The sequence below is a fragment of the Schistocerca piceifrons genome, chromosome 1 (assembly GCF_021461385.2).
Source record: "Schistocerca piceifrons isolate TAMUIC-IGC-003096 chromosome 1, iqSchPice1.1, whole genome shotgun sequence".
NCBI lineage: Eukaryota > Metazoa > Arthropoda > Insecta > Orthoptera > Acrididae > Schistocerca > Schistocerca piceifrons.
Window position 1 is genome coordinate 875798656 of NC_060138.1, and position 18447 is coordinate 875817102.

At 37.2% G+C, this 18447-nt stretch overlaps 1 protein-coding gene across 1 annotated transcript in view; it reads left to right on the plus strand.

Moving 5' to 3' along the window:
* LOC124716352 (protein sidekick) overlaps nt 1-18447 on the plus strand; it is a 416456-nt gene that overhangs the window by 313838 nt on the left and 84171 nt on the right. The window contains exons 12-17 of the mRNA XM_047243167.1: nt 2476-2602; nt 2884-3185; nt 3302-3487; nt 6262-6440; nt 7403-7529; nt 9345-9476. Coding sequence (XP_047099123.1) covers nt 2476-2602; nt 2884-3185; nt 3302-3487; nt 6262-6440; nt 7403-7529; nt 9345-9476 — 1053 coding nt within the window. The remainder of the gene's footprint in view (nt 1-2475; nt 2603-2883; nt 3186-3301; nt 3488-6261; nt 6441-7402; nt 7530-9344; nt 9477-18447) is intronic.

Here is an 18447-nt window from a genome sequence, read left to right on the forward strand (position 1 = left end):
GCCAGTTGTAACTTACAATTATGGCTAAAGGGATGTAAAGCTCATGTACCATCATGTGTCATTTCCTGTTGCTACCTTATTGACTTAAATACCTCTAAAACAGGTAGGCCATTGTCAAACACAATTTCAGTTAATTTGCAACACAGATTTGGTAAGATATCAGATCCGAATAGTAGAGCAATAAAACAAGATGACCTTGATTATCGAGAGTCAGCTAACCCAAATTAATTTAATTAAAAGCGAACAGGCAGACCTCAATAATAACAGCTTCATTTAAGTAAGATTACCAAATAGAAAACAGGCAGGCCTTCTTTAATAACAGCTTCACTTAAGTAAAATTACCAAATAGAAAACAGGCAAGCCTCCAATAACAGCTTCAGTTAAGTGAAATTCCCAAATAGAATATAGGCAGGCTTTCAATGATAACAGCTTCAGGTAAGTAAGATTACCAAATAGAAAACAAACAGCCCTCCAATGATAACAGTGAAATTACGAAATACAAAATGGGCATGCCAGCTTTAATAACAGCTTCAGTTAAATGAAATCACCAAATAGAAAACAGGCAGACCTTCTTTAATAGCAGCTTCAGTTAAGTAAAATCACCAAATAGAAAACAGGTAGGCATTCAATAATAAGAGCTTCAGTTAAGTAAAATTACCAAATAGAAAACAGGCAGGCCTTATTTAATAACAGCTTCACCTAAGTAAGACTGCCAAATAGAAAACAGGCAGGCCTTCATGAATAACTGCTTCAGTCAAGTAACCAAGAGTTTGAATTGCCTCCTCGCAAGAGGCTTATCTGCAACACCAAATAGGAAGGCCAAGAAAGGTTACAACGAGAGGACCAGCCTTCCAAGGCCATTTTTGTTTGGTACAGACTGCCAAAGAAATATTAACACAGAAAGGTCAATTACATGAAAGGAACAATAACTAGCCAAATGGTATACCTGTGTCACTACAAGATATCGCCTCTGCAACGACAGCATAATGCCCAAAAGAAAACTATGCTGCCAAGCCCAATTACATAGCCTCACAAATTGCAAATTTTGAGACCCAGGCACCTCCTAAGCCAATATAATTAACAGAGCAGTGATGTCTGCAATGCCCGAAGGTATCTTGAAACCTGCACCCGGTCGTATTACAAGAGAATGGTGATGATCTGGCTGTTCAAAGACATTGAGCAGGCAGGTCGGCTAAAACCCAACCATGTAGGCACTATGAGACGATGGGCGGGTGGTGGTGGGGGACGGGAGGGGGGAGGGTTGGGGGTTCGGCCACAGCATAGAAGAAACATGTTATCGCTCCAGCTCAGGGAACACTATCAGCTCACACAGTTCAAGATATCCTGTTAACAAACAACAAGGCCAGTATCGACTCGGGAAAAGCAAACAACAGCCACAATTCAAGGAAGCAACTGTTGGTGAACTAGATCAGCTAAGAAATCTCAGTGATCGCAACAGAGCTGTAGGTATCAAGAGAAAATAACGGCTAAGATCACAAAATCCAAAACTTAAGTGAAGTTCACGAATCAGAGATGTAGCTTGCCGGTTCCAAAGGGGCCCCAGAATTCAGCACAGCGAAACTGGCTTCATCTCTGTCATTGGTGTGCCATGTCCCAGAGCTGGCTGGCCAGGCTACTCATGAAGACAGTACTCAAAGCCAACTACGGATTCAAATCAGTCCACAAATATGCCCAGCAACTGCTTACCAGATCGCATGCTCAAGACACTTGCAGAAGTGCTCACCTTACTCACCTGGCGGACCTCTCACACCGTCAGCCTTACTCTTTTACCGCTCCCCAACTGTCACAACACACTCCGTCCCCATCAACAGCCTCGAGCAAAGCTCTTAATGGCTTCAAACCAGAGGGACATGCTCTGTTACCGCTCCCCAACTCTCCATGCCACAATACACCCCGTCCCCATCAACAGCCTCGAGCAAAGACCTTAATGGCCTCAAACCAGAGGGACATCGCATGACAGTTCGAGCTAGTGGCACCAGGAATTTTGAAGGCAATGCCAGCAACCCCGTCATGGCTCAATATTTCCAGGTGTTATTGTGTAGAACAATAATTTGTCATTTAATAGACTAACAGTCAAGGAAACTAGTGTAACTCCACTAAGAAATAGGAAGTTTAAAATAAGGCAAAAAGCAGAAGACTGTTTCTGGTGACTGTGTTATTAATAAGGTAGAAAACGTTAATGACAGGTGAATTGTGCTTAGTGGGAGTGCACATGTATTTAGTTAAAAATACCATAGGATAATTTATTTTGTTAAGTTTTGGCATCAGTCTAGTTCTATTAGTATAATGCTTTCCATTTTTGTGTGTGTAATCCATCACTTGGTTTACTACAGTGACATTGAGCTGTACAGTCTGAGTTATAGCTCATTCATAAAAGTGAAAAATAGGTGTTGAAAATAACTAGTGTTCTCTTACAAATTAATTTATTTTTAATACTGAAGAATTTAATTCCAGTTCGGACACAAATAATCCAGCCTCCGGTAGACACAAAAGTCTTACTTGGCCTCACAGCAACACTGCAGTGCAAAGTTTCGAGTGATCCATCAGTGCCATTCAATGTAACGTGGTATCGTAATAAAGAGTAAGTTTTTGTGTTTTTTTAGTATATTTAATGGTATAAGTAATTTTGATGGTTACAATTTTTCTAACTTTTTGAAGCTTGCTTTATTGCTTAGCAATTTGCATTTTTCCTATATGACTCCTCCCCCCTACCCGCCCCTCTTCTGTGGCTTCTTAATTCATTGCATATATATGTTTTGTTGAAATGTTGCTCATCATTTTAAAATGAGAACTGTATAACACTAGAATGTTTTATGTAAAACATTAAGATATTCCTAATTAAAATGTGTTAATTAATTACAGGAAAATAGTTTTGGGCAACAGTCAAAGAATATCAGTGCAAGATGATGGTATGCTGGAGATACAGGCAGTGAGAGCTGCAGATGTTGGTGATTATACTTGTGCAGTTACATCTCCAGGTGGTAATGACACTCGATCTGCACATCTGAGTGTCATAGAATTGCCATTTGCCCCAGTAAATGTGAAAGCCGTGAGATTGGATACAAATACACAGAGAGCTGTAAATGTTAGCTGGTCACCAGGATTTGATGGAAATAGCCCAACTCTCAAATTCATTGTACAGAAGAGAGAAGTATCAGACATAGGTCAGCACAATTATAATTTACTTGCTATATTTATCGATTGCTAGCATTGACATTTTCAAATAAGTCTTTATTATGGCAAAGAGCATTCCTTGATGAAATACTGACTGATGTTTCAGATTTGATTGCAGATCCCCTTCTCAACTGGGTGACTGAATTAAGCAATGTCTCAGCACAACAACGCTGGATACTTCTAACAAACCTCAAGGCAGCAAGTTCGTACCAGTTCAGAGTTAGTGCAGTTAACAGTGTTGGAGAAGGTTCACCATCAGAACCAAGCAATGTAGTACATCTTCCTCAAGAAGGTAATTCACTTTCTTCAATTTGGTTGCCACTACACAATAAATCCATATTAATAAAAACTGTTCTTCTTTTGGGATTGAAAGTATAAAACAGTTGAGTTAAGTAATAAATGAAAGCTTACTTTGTAAGCTTCATTATTGCCTTCAAATGCCATACAGTATAATAAATAAAAAAGTAATTAAAGTCCAACAGTTCATTCAAAAGATGTTTTTGTTTCTTTGTGTATTACAGCCTTTATTAGGGTATTCTCAAGTGAGGTTTTCTTTTTAATAGAGTTAACAGATGTGATTAATGCTGGTATCGATGTTATATGGGAAAATTTTTGGAAAATATCACATGTTAATTATTTTCAGCCATCTTTAGATGTATTTATACATGGCTGTTTCTGTCATTAACACAACATGCCAAAGGCACAAATTACAGATCCACCGCAACATTCTGTGTTTGCTGTTATTAACAATCTGATTTGGATAATTAATGTTCTTCTATGTATTGGAATTCATTGCTGATCACAATATTATAGAAATTTTAGCTCTTTACTGAGCTACCTTGATTGTAAATGTTTGTGTATAGTGGTGTATTGATTGTCAGAGGTAGCTTGCATTTTTGCTTTTGTGGAAGAGTTTAACTTGAGTTATCAGTGCCTAAAAATACTCCAAGGCTTGTTTTTTCTATTTGTGTTCCCATTCTTAGTAGTTATTTATGTTTATCTGGTAGATTAGGAGGTTTATCTGTATGTGGCCATTGGTTACACATGATGAAGACATAGCTCATGTGTTCACGAATGACGCCAGCTACTACGTTTCAGAGGCCCTCATTGATTCTTTAATCAGTAGAATTAATTTATGATGACAATCTTACATATGGGGTGGAAGTACAGCAAATAAATTGTGGCATAATTCCCAGAAACTACTGCAGTCCTCTTTGTACTTGGAGTCATTTGGATGGGTTAAAGCAGAGGCTCAGACAAGTCTGTGATTGTGTAATAAAATGGAACACCTACAGCCATCCTTTCGATGTTATTTATTATATGGCTACCAGTTGTTGTGATTCAATACACCATCTTCAGGTTTTAACTGATACTGAGGGGGTTAATTCCAGTCATATACATGATTTCATCAGTGGCCAACAACTATGAACTGGTTTCCATAGACTGTAACAGTGGTGTTGTGTCTCCAGCCATCAGCAGTTAGTAGTTGATGGTTTGACGGCTGGAGACACAACATTGTTGTTACAGTCTATGGAAATCAATTCATAAGTATTGGCCACTGATGGAGTTGAAGGCCTGAAGATGGTGTATTGAATCACAGAAACTGGTAGCCATATAATAAATAACATCAAAAGGGTGGCTGTAGGTGTTCCATTTTATTACCTAAGTGAACAGCCAAAGTTCTTCAGAACCATCAGTCAGAAGGATAGAAACATAAAAAAGTCTGTGACTATCTCAGATGCAGTTTTCTGGACTTGGGTGTTATCACAGTGTAATTGTAGAGCCACATCCTCCACCTCACCTCCCCCATAGTAGTTCAAGCACATGCTACACTTAGGCATGCTCAGGGGGGTGGGGTGCATTAGGTTAGAGGAGCTCCTCCATAAATGCATTGATTGGTTTATGTGCCTTATTTGGAGAGGTGTAGATCAAGCATGTGAAATACAGAGAGGAACATACGTCTATTCAGGAAAGAAAGAGAAAATGTTATTCCTATAGTGCACATGTCCAGTGGACTGGACAGCTGTTAATGGTCACTTCTTTGGTGTTACCCATTAGTCCTGAGGCCACATATGCATGTAGGGAACAGCACCAATAGGGAATGCCCAATGAAGTGGATTTCATGCATTTGCAGCCTCAGGACTGATTGAAAACAGCTGTCCACTGTCACACCATGTGTTTTATATGTCATTAGTTACCAGCAGGAGGGTCCACGGTGAACTCTCAAAGTTAGTCTCACTCATTAACAGTAATTATATCCTCATAGTATTAAGAACAGGAAGTTTGCTAAAACCAGAGAGCGGTAGTAATGAAGTACTAAATTCCGACTGGTATATATACCACAACGAAAGGCTTGGAACCAATGATGACAGCATACTAATTGTTGTAAGGAACCTGTAGGTATCTAGTGAGCTTATTACAGATCCTAAATGGAAAGTAAATGTGAATGAAGATAAGCATCAAAGGTGAGTAAAATGTTGTAACCAGAACACCTGCTTCAGGAGATATAGTGGCAAAATGTTTTAGAGGAAACTTACAGATTATTCTGCGTGAATGTCTTGCCTATGCTATAGTAATGGGAGGGGGGGATTTCAGTATGCCAGCTATAGACTGGGTGATTCACATAATTAAAGGAGATGTCATTGGACAGGAATTCATGTGAGGTTATTCTAAGCATTATTTCTGAAAATTGCCTTGAAGAATAACTTAGTCAGCAAACTGGCTAATGGAGGTAATGCTGCTGATCTCCCAGTGACAAGCAGTCTCAGACTTGCACTTCTACTGCTGGGTGTAAACACCCAGTGGAGGAGGTTGAGACTTGTCCTCTTGGATGCTCTTATGGCCAAAACTTTTTTAATACCTTTTGGTGTACAAAGAACCACCCAGTTGTTTGTATGAAAAATGATACAACTGCTGTAAAATCTCCATCAAGACATGTATTTGACATTGTCTCTAAAGAAAAATGGTGTTAACAGCGACAACCTTAGAGCAGAGATCCCTACTCCCACATAGAGAGAAAATTCATTTTTACTTGGAGATCACATTTATTTGTTTTAATATTCACAGCTCCATCAGGTCCTCCAGTAGGATTTGTTGGTACAGCAAGATCACCATCTGAGATCATAACGCAATGGCAACCACCATTAGAAGACCATAGGAATGGACAAATTTTGGGATATGTTATACGTTACAGGTTGTATGGTTACAATGAAAGTCCTTGGACATACAAAAATATTACAAATGAGGTAAGAGTGTGATAATGACTGATGATTAAATTAGTAATTTGTATAGTTATTTCTGTATAATGCAGATAATGGAAACCATCTGTGACAAATACTTTTCACAATTTTGTGTGTGTGTGTGTGTGTGTGTGTGTGTAGTTTCTTAGTTCTAAGGAAGGATCTTGTTCAAAAGCAAGGCTTGTTTATGTGCCTGTTGATCACTTAACACTTCTACTTATACTTTATGGCTTAGCTACACTCCTTCCACCATGCACTTTAGAAACAGAGTATTTTTGTGTCACATGTCATCAGCATGCCTTCCTCTGTTTCTCAAGACATTTCCTTCACTTTTACCATCTTCTGCGTTCGATCTTATGATTACATTTTTATTTCTGCTTGTTTCTTTTGCATGGTTTTCTTCTTATTTCATGACTCATTTAACAACCACGTTATTTATTACAAAAGTCATATTATTGTTCTTCTATTTCTCTTGTAAGTGTTTTTGTACCTATAGTGTAAATCGTTCTTCTTATGATGGTATTGGCAACTACTATATATCACTTCAAAGACTAAAATAAGAATTATTTACATTATTATTAAAGTAATAATCCCAGAATTTGAATAGAGTCGATAGACAGGTTAGACAGTTTGGGCCGAATTTGAAAGCACTCTCTCTGTCAACGAGTCCTCTCTGGTGTCTTCTTAAAACAATAATGAACTTACCACTATTCATAATATTCTGCTGTATATTCCTTATAATTTGCTCAATTGGTTTCCCCTTACTTTTTCATGACAACTTTCTGTTCCTTGGATTTTGAATTTGTGCACTAGTCTTCAGAAAATTTTGAAATAAGTTTTTGGGTTATCACATTTACCAAGTTAAAGACTAAATATGTTTTTGTGTGGGGGGAGTGAGCTGTGTTATGCATTGTGAAATTAAGAAAAAAGACAGTCGTTAGAAATTTTCAATTTCTTTTCTTTTCAAGGCTCAGAGGAGTTACTTAATACAAGAACTGATCACGTGGAAAGACTACATTGTTCAAATAGCTGCTTATAACAATATGGGTGTTGGTGTTTACAGTGAAGGAATGAAAATAAAAACAAAGGAAGGAGGTAAGCTGTTCATTTCCATGTTTGCATCTCCCAGCTTTTATTTTTAATATATTACAGTATATCATTCATAGTATTTTGTGCATCGAAGTTGTTTTGATTTTATTCGCCTATGAAAATAACAGGAAATAAGTAATATGAATAATTATCTATACACTGTCTACAAATTTAATTTGAAATTACAACAAATGTGCGTTTAGAAACAAATTTTTTGTCTTCAGAGTTGACATTGGTCATTTTAAATCACCCATAGTTATTTTTAATATTGTAACACTCTGACTGACATGTATGTATAAGTTAAAATACCATAGCATTTTTTCCTATCATATTCACTTTAAATCCTGATGATGGAAAATTTGTTCTAAATATAGTTCAATTGTTATATTTGTATTTGTTGAAATCATCTAAAGGAGATTTTTTCCAGTAAAAAATGGAAGAATCCACTGGCACACTTTCTTCTCTGTTACACATTTATTTATTTGCTGTTCAGTTTTCAGACACTATCATTGCTTTAGTTTAAATGGATAGCGAGATATGGGATTGTACTAATTATACTCTTACCAGTAAAAGATAAAAGGCATATATTGATGAGAGAGTGAAGATCAGAACTTATCAGTTTTCTATTACAAAACAAGATTACTGCTATGTACACTAACAGGTTTACAAGGACATATTACAAAAAGAGCATTTCTCTACTAATAAGTGCTTCAGTTTATTCTCTAAGGTATTTAGATTAGCTATCTTAAAATCATATTGTAGTCTATTATGCAAAATTGTCCCTGCTGTATGTGGACTACAGTCTCCAGCCTGTTATTAATTGTAATTCTGTGAAAGTTTTCCCTTTCAGTGTGTTGAAATTATGTACATTACTGTTTATTACGTCATGTACTGGATATAGTTTCACAAACTTGATTGCTTGCAGGATATATCTAGAGCAGATGGTAAGTACGCGGCTAATCCGGAAAGTAAGGTTACAAGAATTTTTTTAAGTACAAAAATTTATGAAGTACAAAAAATGAATTTATTTTAATAAAATGTACATAAATTGTAGTACAGGTCTTGCATTATTTTTCCATATTATCACCATTTACCTCAATACATTTTGTCATCTGTGGGACCTATTTTTTGACTCCTGTGTCATAGACATCTCCCGCTGTTTTTTTCACCAGTTCTTCACTTCGATTGTCAGAAAAGTATTTTCCATGAAAGTGTTCCTTCAATTTAGTGAACAGATGATTGTCTCTAGGTGTGAGATCGGAGCTGTGAGAGGGGTGGCTTAAAACATTCCAACCAAATGTAGTCAACAGCTCTTGTGTTGCATGAGCTGTGTGCAGGCGCGTGTTGTCATGAAGGAGACAGACTCCCATTGTCAGCATCCCATGACTTTTGTTTTGTATGGCTCTGCGAAGTTTCTTGATAGTCTCACAATATCTCGCAGAATTTATTGCTTCAGCTCTTCCCAAAAAATAATCAAGCAGAATCTCTTTTCTGTCCCAAAACACTGACACCATGATTTTCGTTGCTGTTTGCTGAATTTGAATTTTTTGGCTGAAGGAGAACAAGTATGATGGCGGGGTTTTGGCCTCTTCTTCTTCTGGGTGGATTAACATCTCTTCAGTAGGGGGCTCTGAAGCATCCAACAGTTCACTAAAATTTTCTACCCAATGTTTCAATATCTGTTGGTCACCAGTAAGTATTTCCCCATTTTTATTTTACATATGTTTGTCTTTCATTAGTAATTTTCTGATAGAAGTGATGTTTCTTTGATTTTTGTTTCCATGGAGTTTTTCAATACAGCTAATTTTGTTTTATTTTCAGTGCCAGAGGCAGCACCAACAAATGTGAAAGCAGAAGCAGTTAGCTCCACCGCAGTGAAAGTTTGGTGGAAACCACCAGATCCACAGAAAATTAACGGCTTAAATCAGGGGTATAAGCTACAAGCTTGGAAAGGTAAATACATCCCTTAATTATATCTAAAGTCTTTTCTTGCACAATGTAAATAATTCAGGAGTAAAGGAGACAACTCACAAACAGCAGAAGTGTTGATTCATTGACAGGTACATAAAAAAGAATGAAAATGTTGTTAGCTTTTAGACAAATCCATTGACAAGCTAGAGGACACACACACACACACACACACACACACACACACACACACACACACACACACACACACACACACACACATATTCACCTTCGTGCAACAACATTGTGCCAGCTGAACCCACAGTGCCAGGACTGGAGTTCAGCAGGTAGAATGAGGGGTTGTGTTGATTTATGTGTTTAGAGGGAGAAAAGAAGCAGGAGGCAGTAGAAGGGTTAGGGAAGGGTGCTGACATCTCAGAGGGAGGTAGCAAGTGGACAGGATAGGAGTGCAGGAGGAAGAAGCAGCAAGTACATGGGGTAGAGAAGTGACACACAAGCACTGGAACCAGTTAGTTTGTGTGGTGCACAGTGATGATGACATAGAGGAATTGATTAGCAACAGGTGACAGAATGTAGGAAGGGGAGACTCACACGTAGGAATGGAAGACTGTTGAGTAAAGAATGTGGGTGCAATGAGTTAGCGGAGAGTGAGGTCAGGATGATTATCTGAGTGAAGGACATGTTGCAAGAATAACTCCAATCTGCATAATTCAGAATAGCTGGTGCTGGGGGGAAGGATCCAAGTGATGCGGGTTGTGAAGCAGCCACTGAACTTGAGAATGTTGTGTTCAGCAGTGTGTTCCACTGTTTGGTGGTCATGCCCACATGAAATGCTGTGTAGAGTCTGCAGCAGAGCTGTACAGACTAATTAGTACCACAGGCCGCTAAACTTTCACTGTTACTACATAATTGCCCCAGAAAAAATTTGTTAGTTCTCTACTTTTTCCAAAATATTCATTTTATTTAAGTTTTACATGTTTTTTATATTATCATTGGCCTATCATCATGAAGTAAATGCCTGTAGGATCACAGAGACATATAAAACTGCTGCTAATCTTTGTTACAAAAAGCTCAGCACAGCAAAGAGTCGGCTGATAAAAGCTTACTGATGCAAAGTATGTACTGTGAAGTACATGGACCACTTATAGCTAAACAATATTGTTTCTGGTGTGTCTGTAGAAGGTTGCACAAGAAAGATATCGAGGTATAAGTTGAATTTGAAGTATATTGTAACAAACATAAACTATCTTATCTGACGTGACCTATGTTGGAACACAATAATTGAAAACAAGTCACTTCTTGATTAATGTAAGAACAAAAGCGCTGGCAGGTCGATAGACACACAAACAAACACAAACATACACACAAAATTCAAGCTTTCGCAACAAACTGTTGCCTCATCAGGAAAGAGGGAAGGAGAGGGGAAGACGAAAGGAAGTGGGTTTTAAGGGAGAGGGTAAGGAGTCATTCCAATCCCGGGAGCGGAAAGACTTACCTTAGGGGGAAAAAAGGACAGGTATACACTCGCACACACGCACATATCCATCCACACATACAGACACAAGCAGACATCTGTGTCTGTATGTGTGGATGGATATGTGCGTGTGTGCGAGTGTATACCTGTCCTTTTTTCCCCCTAAGGTAAGTCTTTCCGCTCCCGGGATTGGAATGACTCCTTACCCTCTCCCTTAAAACCCACTTCCTTTCGTCTTCCCCTCTCCTTCCCTCTTTCCTGATGAGGCAACAGTTTGTTGCGAAAGCTTGAATTTTGTGTGTATGTTTGTGTTTGTTTGTGTGTGTATCGACCTGCCAGCGCTTTTGTTCGGTAAGTCACCTCATCTTTGTTTTTATATATAATTTTTCCCACGTGGAATGTTTCCTTCCATTATATTGATATCATTAATGTAAGAACAAAATAATACCTGAAGGTTGTAGGCCTGAAAATGCGACAGTAAATTGAATGCTTCAAAGTCCAATGCCCGTACGCTAATTGTGCTGCAATCAAAGTCTGAAAGGAACATGAAAAAGTTCCAAGAGGATGAGCAAAAGTTAAAGTCCCAGAAGAATGCCCTAAAGGTTAAGTTCAGTATACCACCAATGGAAAGTAAAGACTAATATTACAAAGTTGAATTGATGGCCATGGCATTGAAGGCCATATCTCTTCGGTGCAGAGGCCTTGAATGGTGTAGGGCAATAGCTGGCAGCTCCTGGACGCAAAGGTCGACACGGATGGCATCACTGTCATAACAGTGACTCCTGATTGTGGGAATGCTTTCACAATCAGCACCTGGCCCAGAAAACTCACTGGAGTATGGCCCAGTCGCCAGCTTAACTACTACCTGGGCACCAGGATACTGTGGTACTACTTTCAACCACGTGGCCTATGGAGGAGAAAAGGGTCACAAGCCAGTGATCTTTGATGGTGCTTGGGTTGCCAGCTGGTTGCCACGCGGATCATGGTCATCCCTCAACTGTCGTCTGAAGAGTTGTCCCCTGCAAGGCCTGTATCCATATAATCTGTCTGTGTTGTTGGTTGCTGGCTGAGCAGCCGCCAGGCCTCGGCAAAGCAGGTTTGTGCTATGGTTGCATGCCAGTGTCAGGCTATTTGTGCTTGTGTACAGCCAAAAATATTCAGATCTGGTTTTTGTTGGGCACCACTAAGTGCTGATCCAAACTAGTGACATAAATGTGAGGAATAAGTATGAGGAGGAATAATTAGATAATCATCAGGATATGGAGATATACAAACCAATGCTATTCTTATGACTGTGTCCTATTTTTCTCTTCGGAGGCCGAATGAGCCTAACACACAATGTCACAACAATGCTACACACAGAGCGATCAAGGCAAAGTAGAAAGCACCAATCAGCTGGTGTCAACACCCCTTTCCCCCCCTCCATCCCCATCCCTCCCATGCTTCACCTCTCGCCACTAGCTACGCACACACGCGTTGCTCCTACCTGTGTTCAGGCACACAATTGTGAAAGAGAGTTGGTTTGCGCCGTGCCTTCACTATTACATTGTTAAATTTTTATAAGTCTCACCAAAACAACCAAAATTATTGAATAACTTCTAGTTTTTTCGTTCCAGAGGAATGGATAAATGTTTAGTTTGTTTAGTGAGGAACTTTTAGTTTATTTTGAAAGGAAGAAGGCTGAACGTTTAAGAAGATAAATCACTTAGTTGCTAACATAATTGTCAAATTGTAAGGCCGTTTACTGATTGTTTTTGTTTTTTATTTTTACTTTTTAGTTTGCCATGTGTAGCCCATGATGCTGTGTCTGTATTGTTGTCACCCCAAATTTCAGTCCCATAAAGCAAGTGCAAGTATAGTAATCCATAGTGTATTTTTTAAGGACAGGAGGAGTTACTTTATTTGTGATACATTTTAATGAGCAAATGTTGCAGATAATGTTTTTACAGCTGGAGCTGATAAGGTCTTTTCATATAAGATGTTCATAAATCACACCACATAAAAATTTACATTTATGAAATGTTTTAACTGTAGACAGTGATGTCCACTCGAGATTGATTATATGTTAAATAGGGGAAAGACAACCATTCACCCATAGCAAATTGATGTGTGGAGCTCCATGCATCGATCCGCTATATGTGAGTTGTTGCCTTTCTCTTATTTTACATATTGCCCCATTCAGGAATTTCCATTATTGAGATTGGCTTAATTTAACAAGAACTTCACTACAGCAATCTTGTCCTTATTCATCAATGCCAACAGCCCAGTATTGCTACATCTAAGGAATTGTTTGTACTCTGCGACTAAAAAGTGTGTACATGGGGAGAATATATGTTGAAGTAATAATAAATCTTATGATTAGACATTATGTGATCAGATTAGAGTTATCTTTATTGTTTTGTGACGCTACTAACTGTTCAGAACAACTGCAGGTAATAAAGGAAGCATTATCAGTTTAATTCTGTAAATTTGAGTTTTGTGGCTGTTTTACATCAGTAATATATACAAGAAACAAAAATTTCCCAGGAATACTTCCCTGTCGGGCTCCACAGTTGAGAAATTTGTATGTTGATTAACCTTCATTCTTATGACAGACTTTAGTGTATTGTCTTCTATCTCAGATTATGTTAAAAGTACTGCAAGATCCTCAGAATCGAAGTCCTTAGGCAAATTTAGAAAAGTCCCAGTGACTTTGTTTCCTTTATACAGTCTGTTTAGCAGTTCATGGAAGAACTGCTGTTAGGATGGATTAGCCTTTCCAGCACTCGTGCCATGCTGTGAGTTTTTTAGTAGGTTGTATTTACAGAAGAAATATCCCATTTGGACTTGCCAGGCACTGAGGTCAATAAAATTGGCCTGTAATTATTTACGTCAGTGGTTGCTCCCTTTTTATGTACTGACCATATTTCACTGATTTTTTAAAAAGACTAAACTGCCCTTGACTGTATAGTACTGTGTTTTGCTTCATACTATCTAGATTTTGGCTTTTATGCCATTATCAAATACAGTGCTGAAAGTTAGACTACTGGACTGGTTTACCAAATATGATGTGTTAATGGTATAAGAACTTGTAGCATTTACTCGCTAATGACACAAAAGCTGAAATCTAAATAGTACAGAAGAAAAATACAGTAATATACAGTCAAACAAAGATTTCTTATTTCAAAAAATACTACATGACTGGTTTAGCTCCATGAAAAACTTATATCTCAGTGAACTGTAAAAGGTCAGAAAAAGTCCCTGAGTGGCTAGCCAACTAAACTGAGTTAGTGATTTTATTAAATCATTTGTGCATTCTCTAAATAATGTAGGTGATATGTCATCCCATCCACAATATGCTTTAATTTTGAGTTCTGAAATGTTATGTATTACATATACATTCATTTACAACAGAATGCCTCTGAACAGCAACAAAATTGGGAAAAAAAACTGCCTAACAGTTGCACAACCAGAACTAATATATGTAAGGGAAACCATTTTCAAAACAAGTAACATTGCCAAAATAGACAGAATACTCAAAATAGAAATAAGAAAAATCAGAATGTGCATTTACAAAATTGCCAAGAAAACAGACACTGCTGACTATCTCCTAAAGGAAGAGGCTACAAGGAAATGCAACCTCTAATAAGCATCATCAGGAGGAAACTCATTTCATTTTTGGGCATGTAATTAGGACACCAGAAAATAAAATCTCCAGGAGAATAATTATGAAATTTTGGAACAGTCAGTAGACATTAGCGCAGCTACAGGAACCAAGGAAGGTGTGTGGGAACACAAGTTACAACTGAAGGTTTAAAAAACAAAACAAACAAAATTGAGAAACTCGAAAACAAATAAACTGGACCAGTGGTATTCAACCTGGTCCCTACCGCCCACTAATGGGGTGTTCCATCTTCCCAGCTTTTGTGATGGTTGGTAGGTCATAGGGGTTTTTGCAAAACATTTTCATTACATTTTCATAAAATTATGACACAAAGTGTTTGTTAAGTAATTATTTTTTATTATTGCTTTAACTTCCTGTAACTCTGATTTATAAATTTTGTAAATTAAAATTACTTACTTGCTTTGTAAATCACTTTTACCATGGAACCTGTGGACAGTTAGAAAATTTTACTACTAACAGTGATACAAAGGTGGACAGTAAGTAAAAAAAGTTGAGTACCCCTGACAAAGGTGGACAGTAGGTAAAAAAAGTTGACTACCCCTGAACTATACTACAAACCAAAGTCAGGCAATGGAAAGCTTAATTTCAGATGATTTGAGAAAATGAAGAGGTAGCCTATTTTATAAAATTGTTTAAACTGGTTCAATAAGGCCATAAAATGTATGTATGTGTGTGTGTGTGTGTGTGTGTGTGTGTGTGTGTGTGTGTACTCTTGCTCAAAAAAGATTTATTTGAAGCTTGATGTTGAAGTAGAATAAAACAATTGGATTGCACACATTAATTAATATTTATTGATAGAAGAAACTGTGTACATCATTAAAGCAGAGAAAAACTAAACTTCTTTTTAAGAGAACAAAGGCTTGTTGATTCTTCATTGTCTTTTTAAACATTGCCAAATATAATCCAGTCACATCACATAGACACACAGAAGAGTGGGAAGTAGGAAAGTCAAATGGAACAAGAATGGTGGTAGTAACCTTTTCATCACAGATTTTGGTGAACTCATTTTGAGATTGGTTGGGTGGTGGGGGGAGGACTGTAACATAATGACCAAGGAACATTTAACCATAGGCTAACATAGTTTAGAATTTTCTCAGCAAATTACAACAACTAAGTTGTAATTTCATAAATAGATGATGTGTGCACTTGCTATTGTGCTAAGCCACACATTTCACTTACAGCTGTAGAAGTAAATACTTTTACTATATGTCAATGTTATTGACTGTTTTGTGTGATAGAGCAGTATCAGTTGGCTGTACAACACACCAATAGTTCATTCCCTTTTGACAAAGTAATTTTTTTAAAAAGTCATAGTTTCTTGTAATTGTCGTAATTTAACATGTCAGAGAATATTTTGTTTCATTTGTTATTTATTTATTTTCTGTAGTTTCTGCTACAATGTCGAGACACAGAATGTCAATAATGGGAGTAATTGATTGGTAGCTTATTCAGAAAGACTGTAGTCATTGCTGGCATACTGAACCAACTATGATACCCTCTAGCAGGGTTCTGTCACTGTAATGTTACTGTAACATTTATGTAAGAATTGAAAATTTCAAGTACATTCTGTCTGTTTGCATGTTCAGCTATTTGTGGGTTGTTAGCTGTGTCGAGGACATGGGACCAAATCAGCAAACATTTTTATGAGATTTTGTTATTGCCAGAAACAACATGGGTGTTATTAATCCTGAACATTGATTTAATCTACACCTGACTGATTTCAGTAGCTCATATTGAAGCATTTATTCCTTTACATTTGTAGATATTTACCGTCCAGTTTAATTTGTTATTCCTTATCTACCCTGTGGATTCATTAAAATTTATAATTGCAACCTAAATTTCATCTTCATCAAATTATTAGGATCAATGCCTGTTGCTTAGCAGCCAGTTTTACTCCCATTTGTTCCATTTGACCAACAGATACTAACGTGCTGTGCTTCATTCAGATGTATTACTAGGACTTTTATGTGTGGAATTACTTGTTTACACATCTAGTTCTGTAGGACCAAACTGATGAGCAAATCTCCAAGGTCTTGGAATGTGTCTGTACAAGAAGTTACAACATAAAAGTAATAACAGATAAAATAAAATGTTTATGAACACAAAAAGAAGTCAAGCCTAAGTTTAAGTAAACACAATCAACAATATAATATAGGAATCAGCTTAATTTTTCAAGGGACTCCTCAGCAGAATAGAGGGAGTGACTGATTACTGCTAAGATTTTTGAATTCTAATGATAGTTTATTGAACATGGATGCAGCAATATATTGCACACATTTCTGCACAAGAGTTAAGGAAGTACAGCCCAAATGCAGATTGGATTTCTGTCTGGTATTAACTGAGTGAAAGCTGCTGACTGTTGGGAATAAGCTAATATTGTTAACAAGAAACAACAGTAAAGAATTATATATATTGAGAGGCCAATGTCAGAATACCCAGACTAGTGAGCAGGGGTCAGCAAGAGGTTCGCGAACTTAAACCGCTTATTGCCTGAACTTCCTGTTTCCGAGCTAAAAGTATCCTTTTAGAATGGGAAGAGTTACCCTAAAATATAATACCAAATGACATTAAGCAAATAAAAGTAAGCAAAGTAGACTAATTTTTATGTCGAGCGATCACTTACTTCAAATACCGTTTGAATAGTAAGAATGGCAGCATTAAGTCTTTGAACAAGATCCTGAGTGTGGACTTTCCATGACAGTTTACCATCTATCTGAACACCTAGAAATTTAAACTGTTCAGTTTCAGTAATCATAACTCATTTTGTGAAATTAAAATATCTTGTTTTGTTGAATTGTGTGTTAGAAACTGTAAAAACTGAGTCTTATTGTCATTTAGTATTCGTTTATTTTTTACAAGCCATGAACTTACGTCATGAACTGCACTATTTGAAACAGAGCCAGTGTTGCACACAGCATCCTTTACTACCAAGCTAGTGTCATCAGCAAACAGAATATTTTGGAATTACCTGTAATACTATAGGGAATATCATGTGTATAAATAAGGAACAGGAGCCTTAGTGTTTGAAAACTTTTGTTTCATCCATCCAGTACGTCACAGAGAAAAGAGAATATAGCATTTTCAGTTGTTAAACGACTTCTAAAGCTGAACTGTACATTTGATAGCAAATTATGTGATATAAAATGATCAAGTATCCTTACATACACAGCCTTTTCAATAACTTTAGCAAACACTGATGACATAGAAATGGGTCTAAAATTTTCTAAATTATCCCTTTTTCCCTTTTTATAAAGCAGCTTTACTACTGAGTACCTCATTCGTTCAGGAAACTGACCATTCTTAAAGGAAAAATTACAAACATAGCTAAGTACAGGGTTAATATGTGCAGCACAGTACTTAAATATTCTGTTAGGCAATCCATCATATCCATGAGAGTCCTTAGTCCTCAGTGATATAATTGCTGACTCAATCTCCCCTTTGTCAGTATCACAGAGGAATATTTCAGACATCAGTCTCGGAAAGGCATTTTCCAACAGAGTTGTATGATTCCCTATAGAAACTAAGTTTTTATTTAATTCACCAACAATGCTCAGAAAATGATTGTTAAATACCGTACATATATCCAACTTATCAGTAACAGAAATATTTTTACTATGAACTGAATTTATATTGTTGACCTTGTGCTGCTGACCAGACACTACCTCACAACTGACCATATGGTTTTAATTTTATCCTGTTAATTAGCTGTTCTATTTGTGTCCCACATACTCTTTGCCTTCCTAATAACATTTTTAAGCACCTTACAATACTGTTTGAAATGGACTACTGTAGCTTGATTGTAACTACTTCTAACATTTTGATATAATTCCCACTTTATTCTACATGATATCCTGATC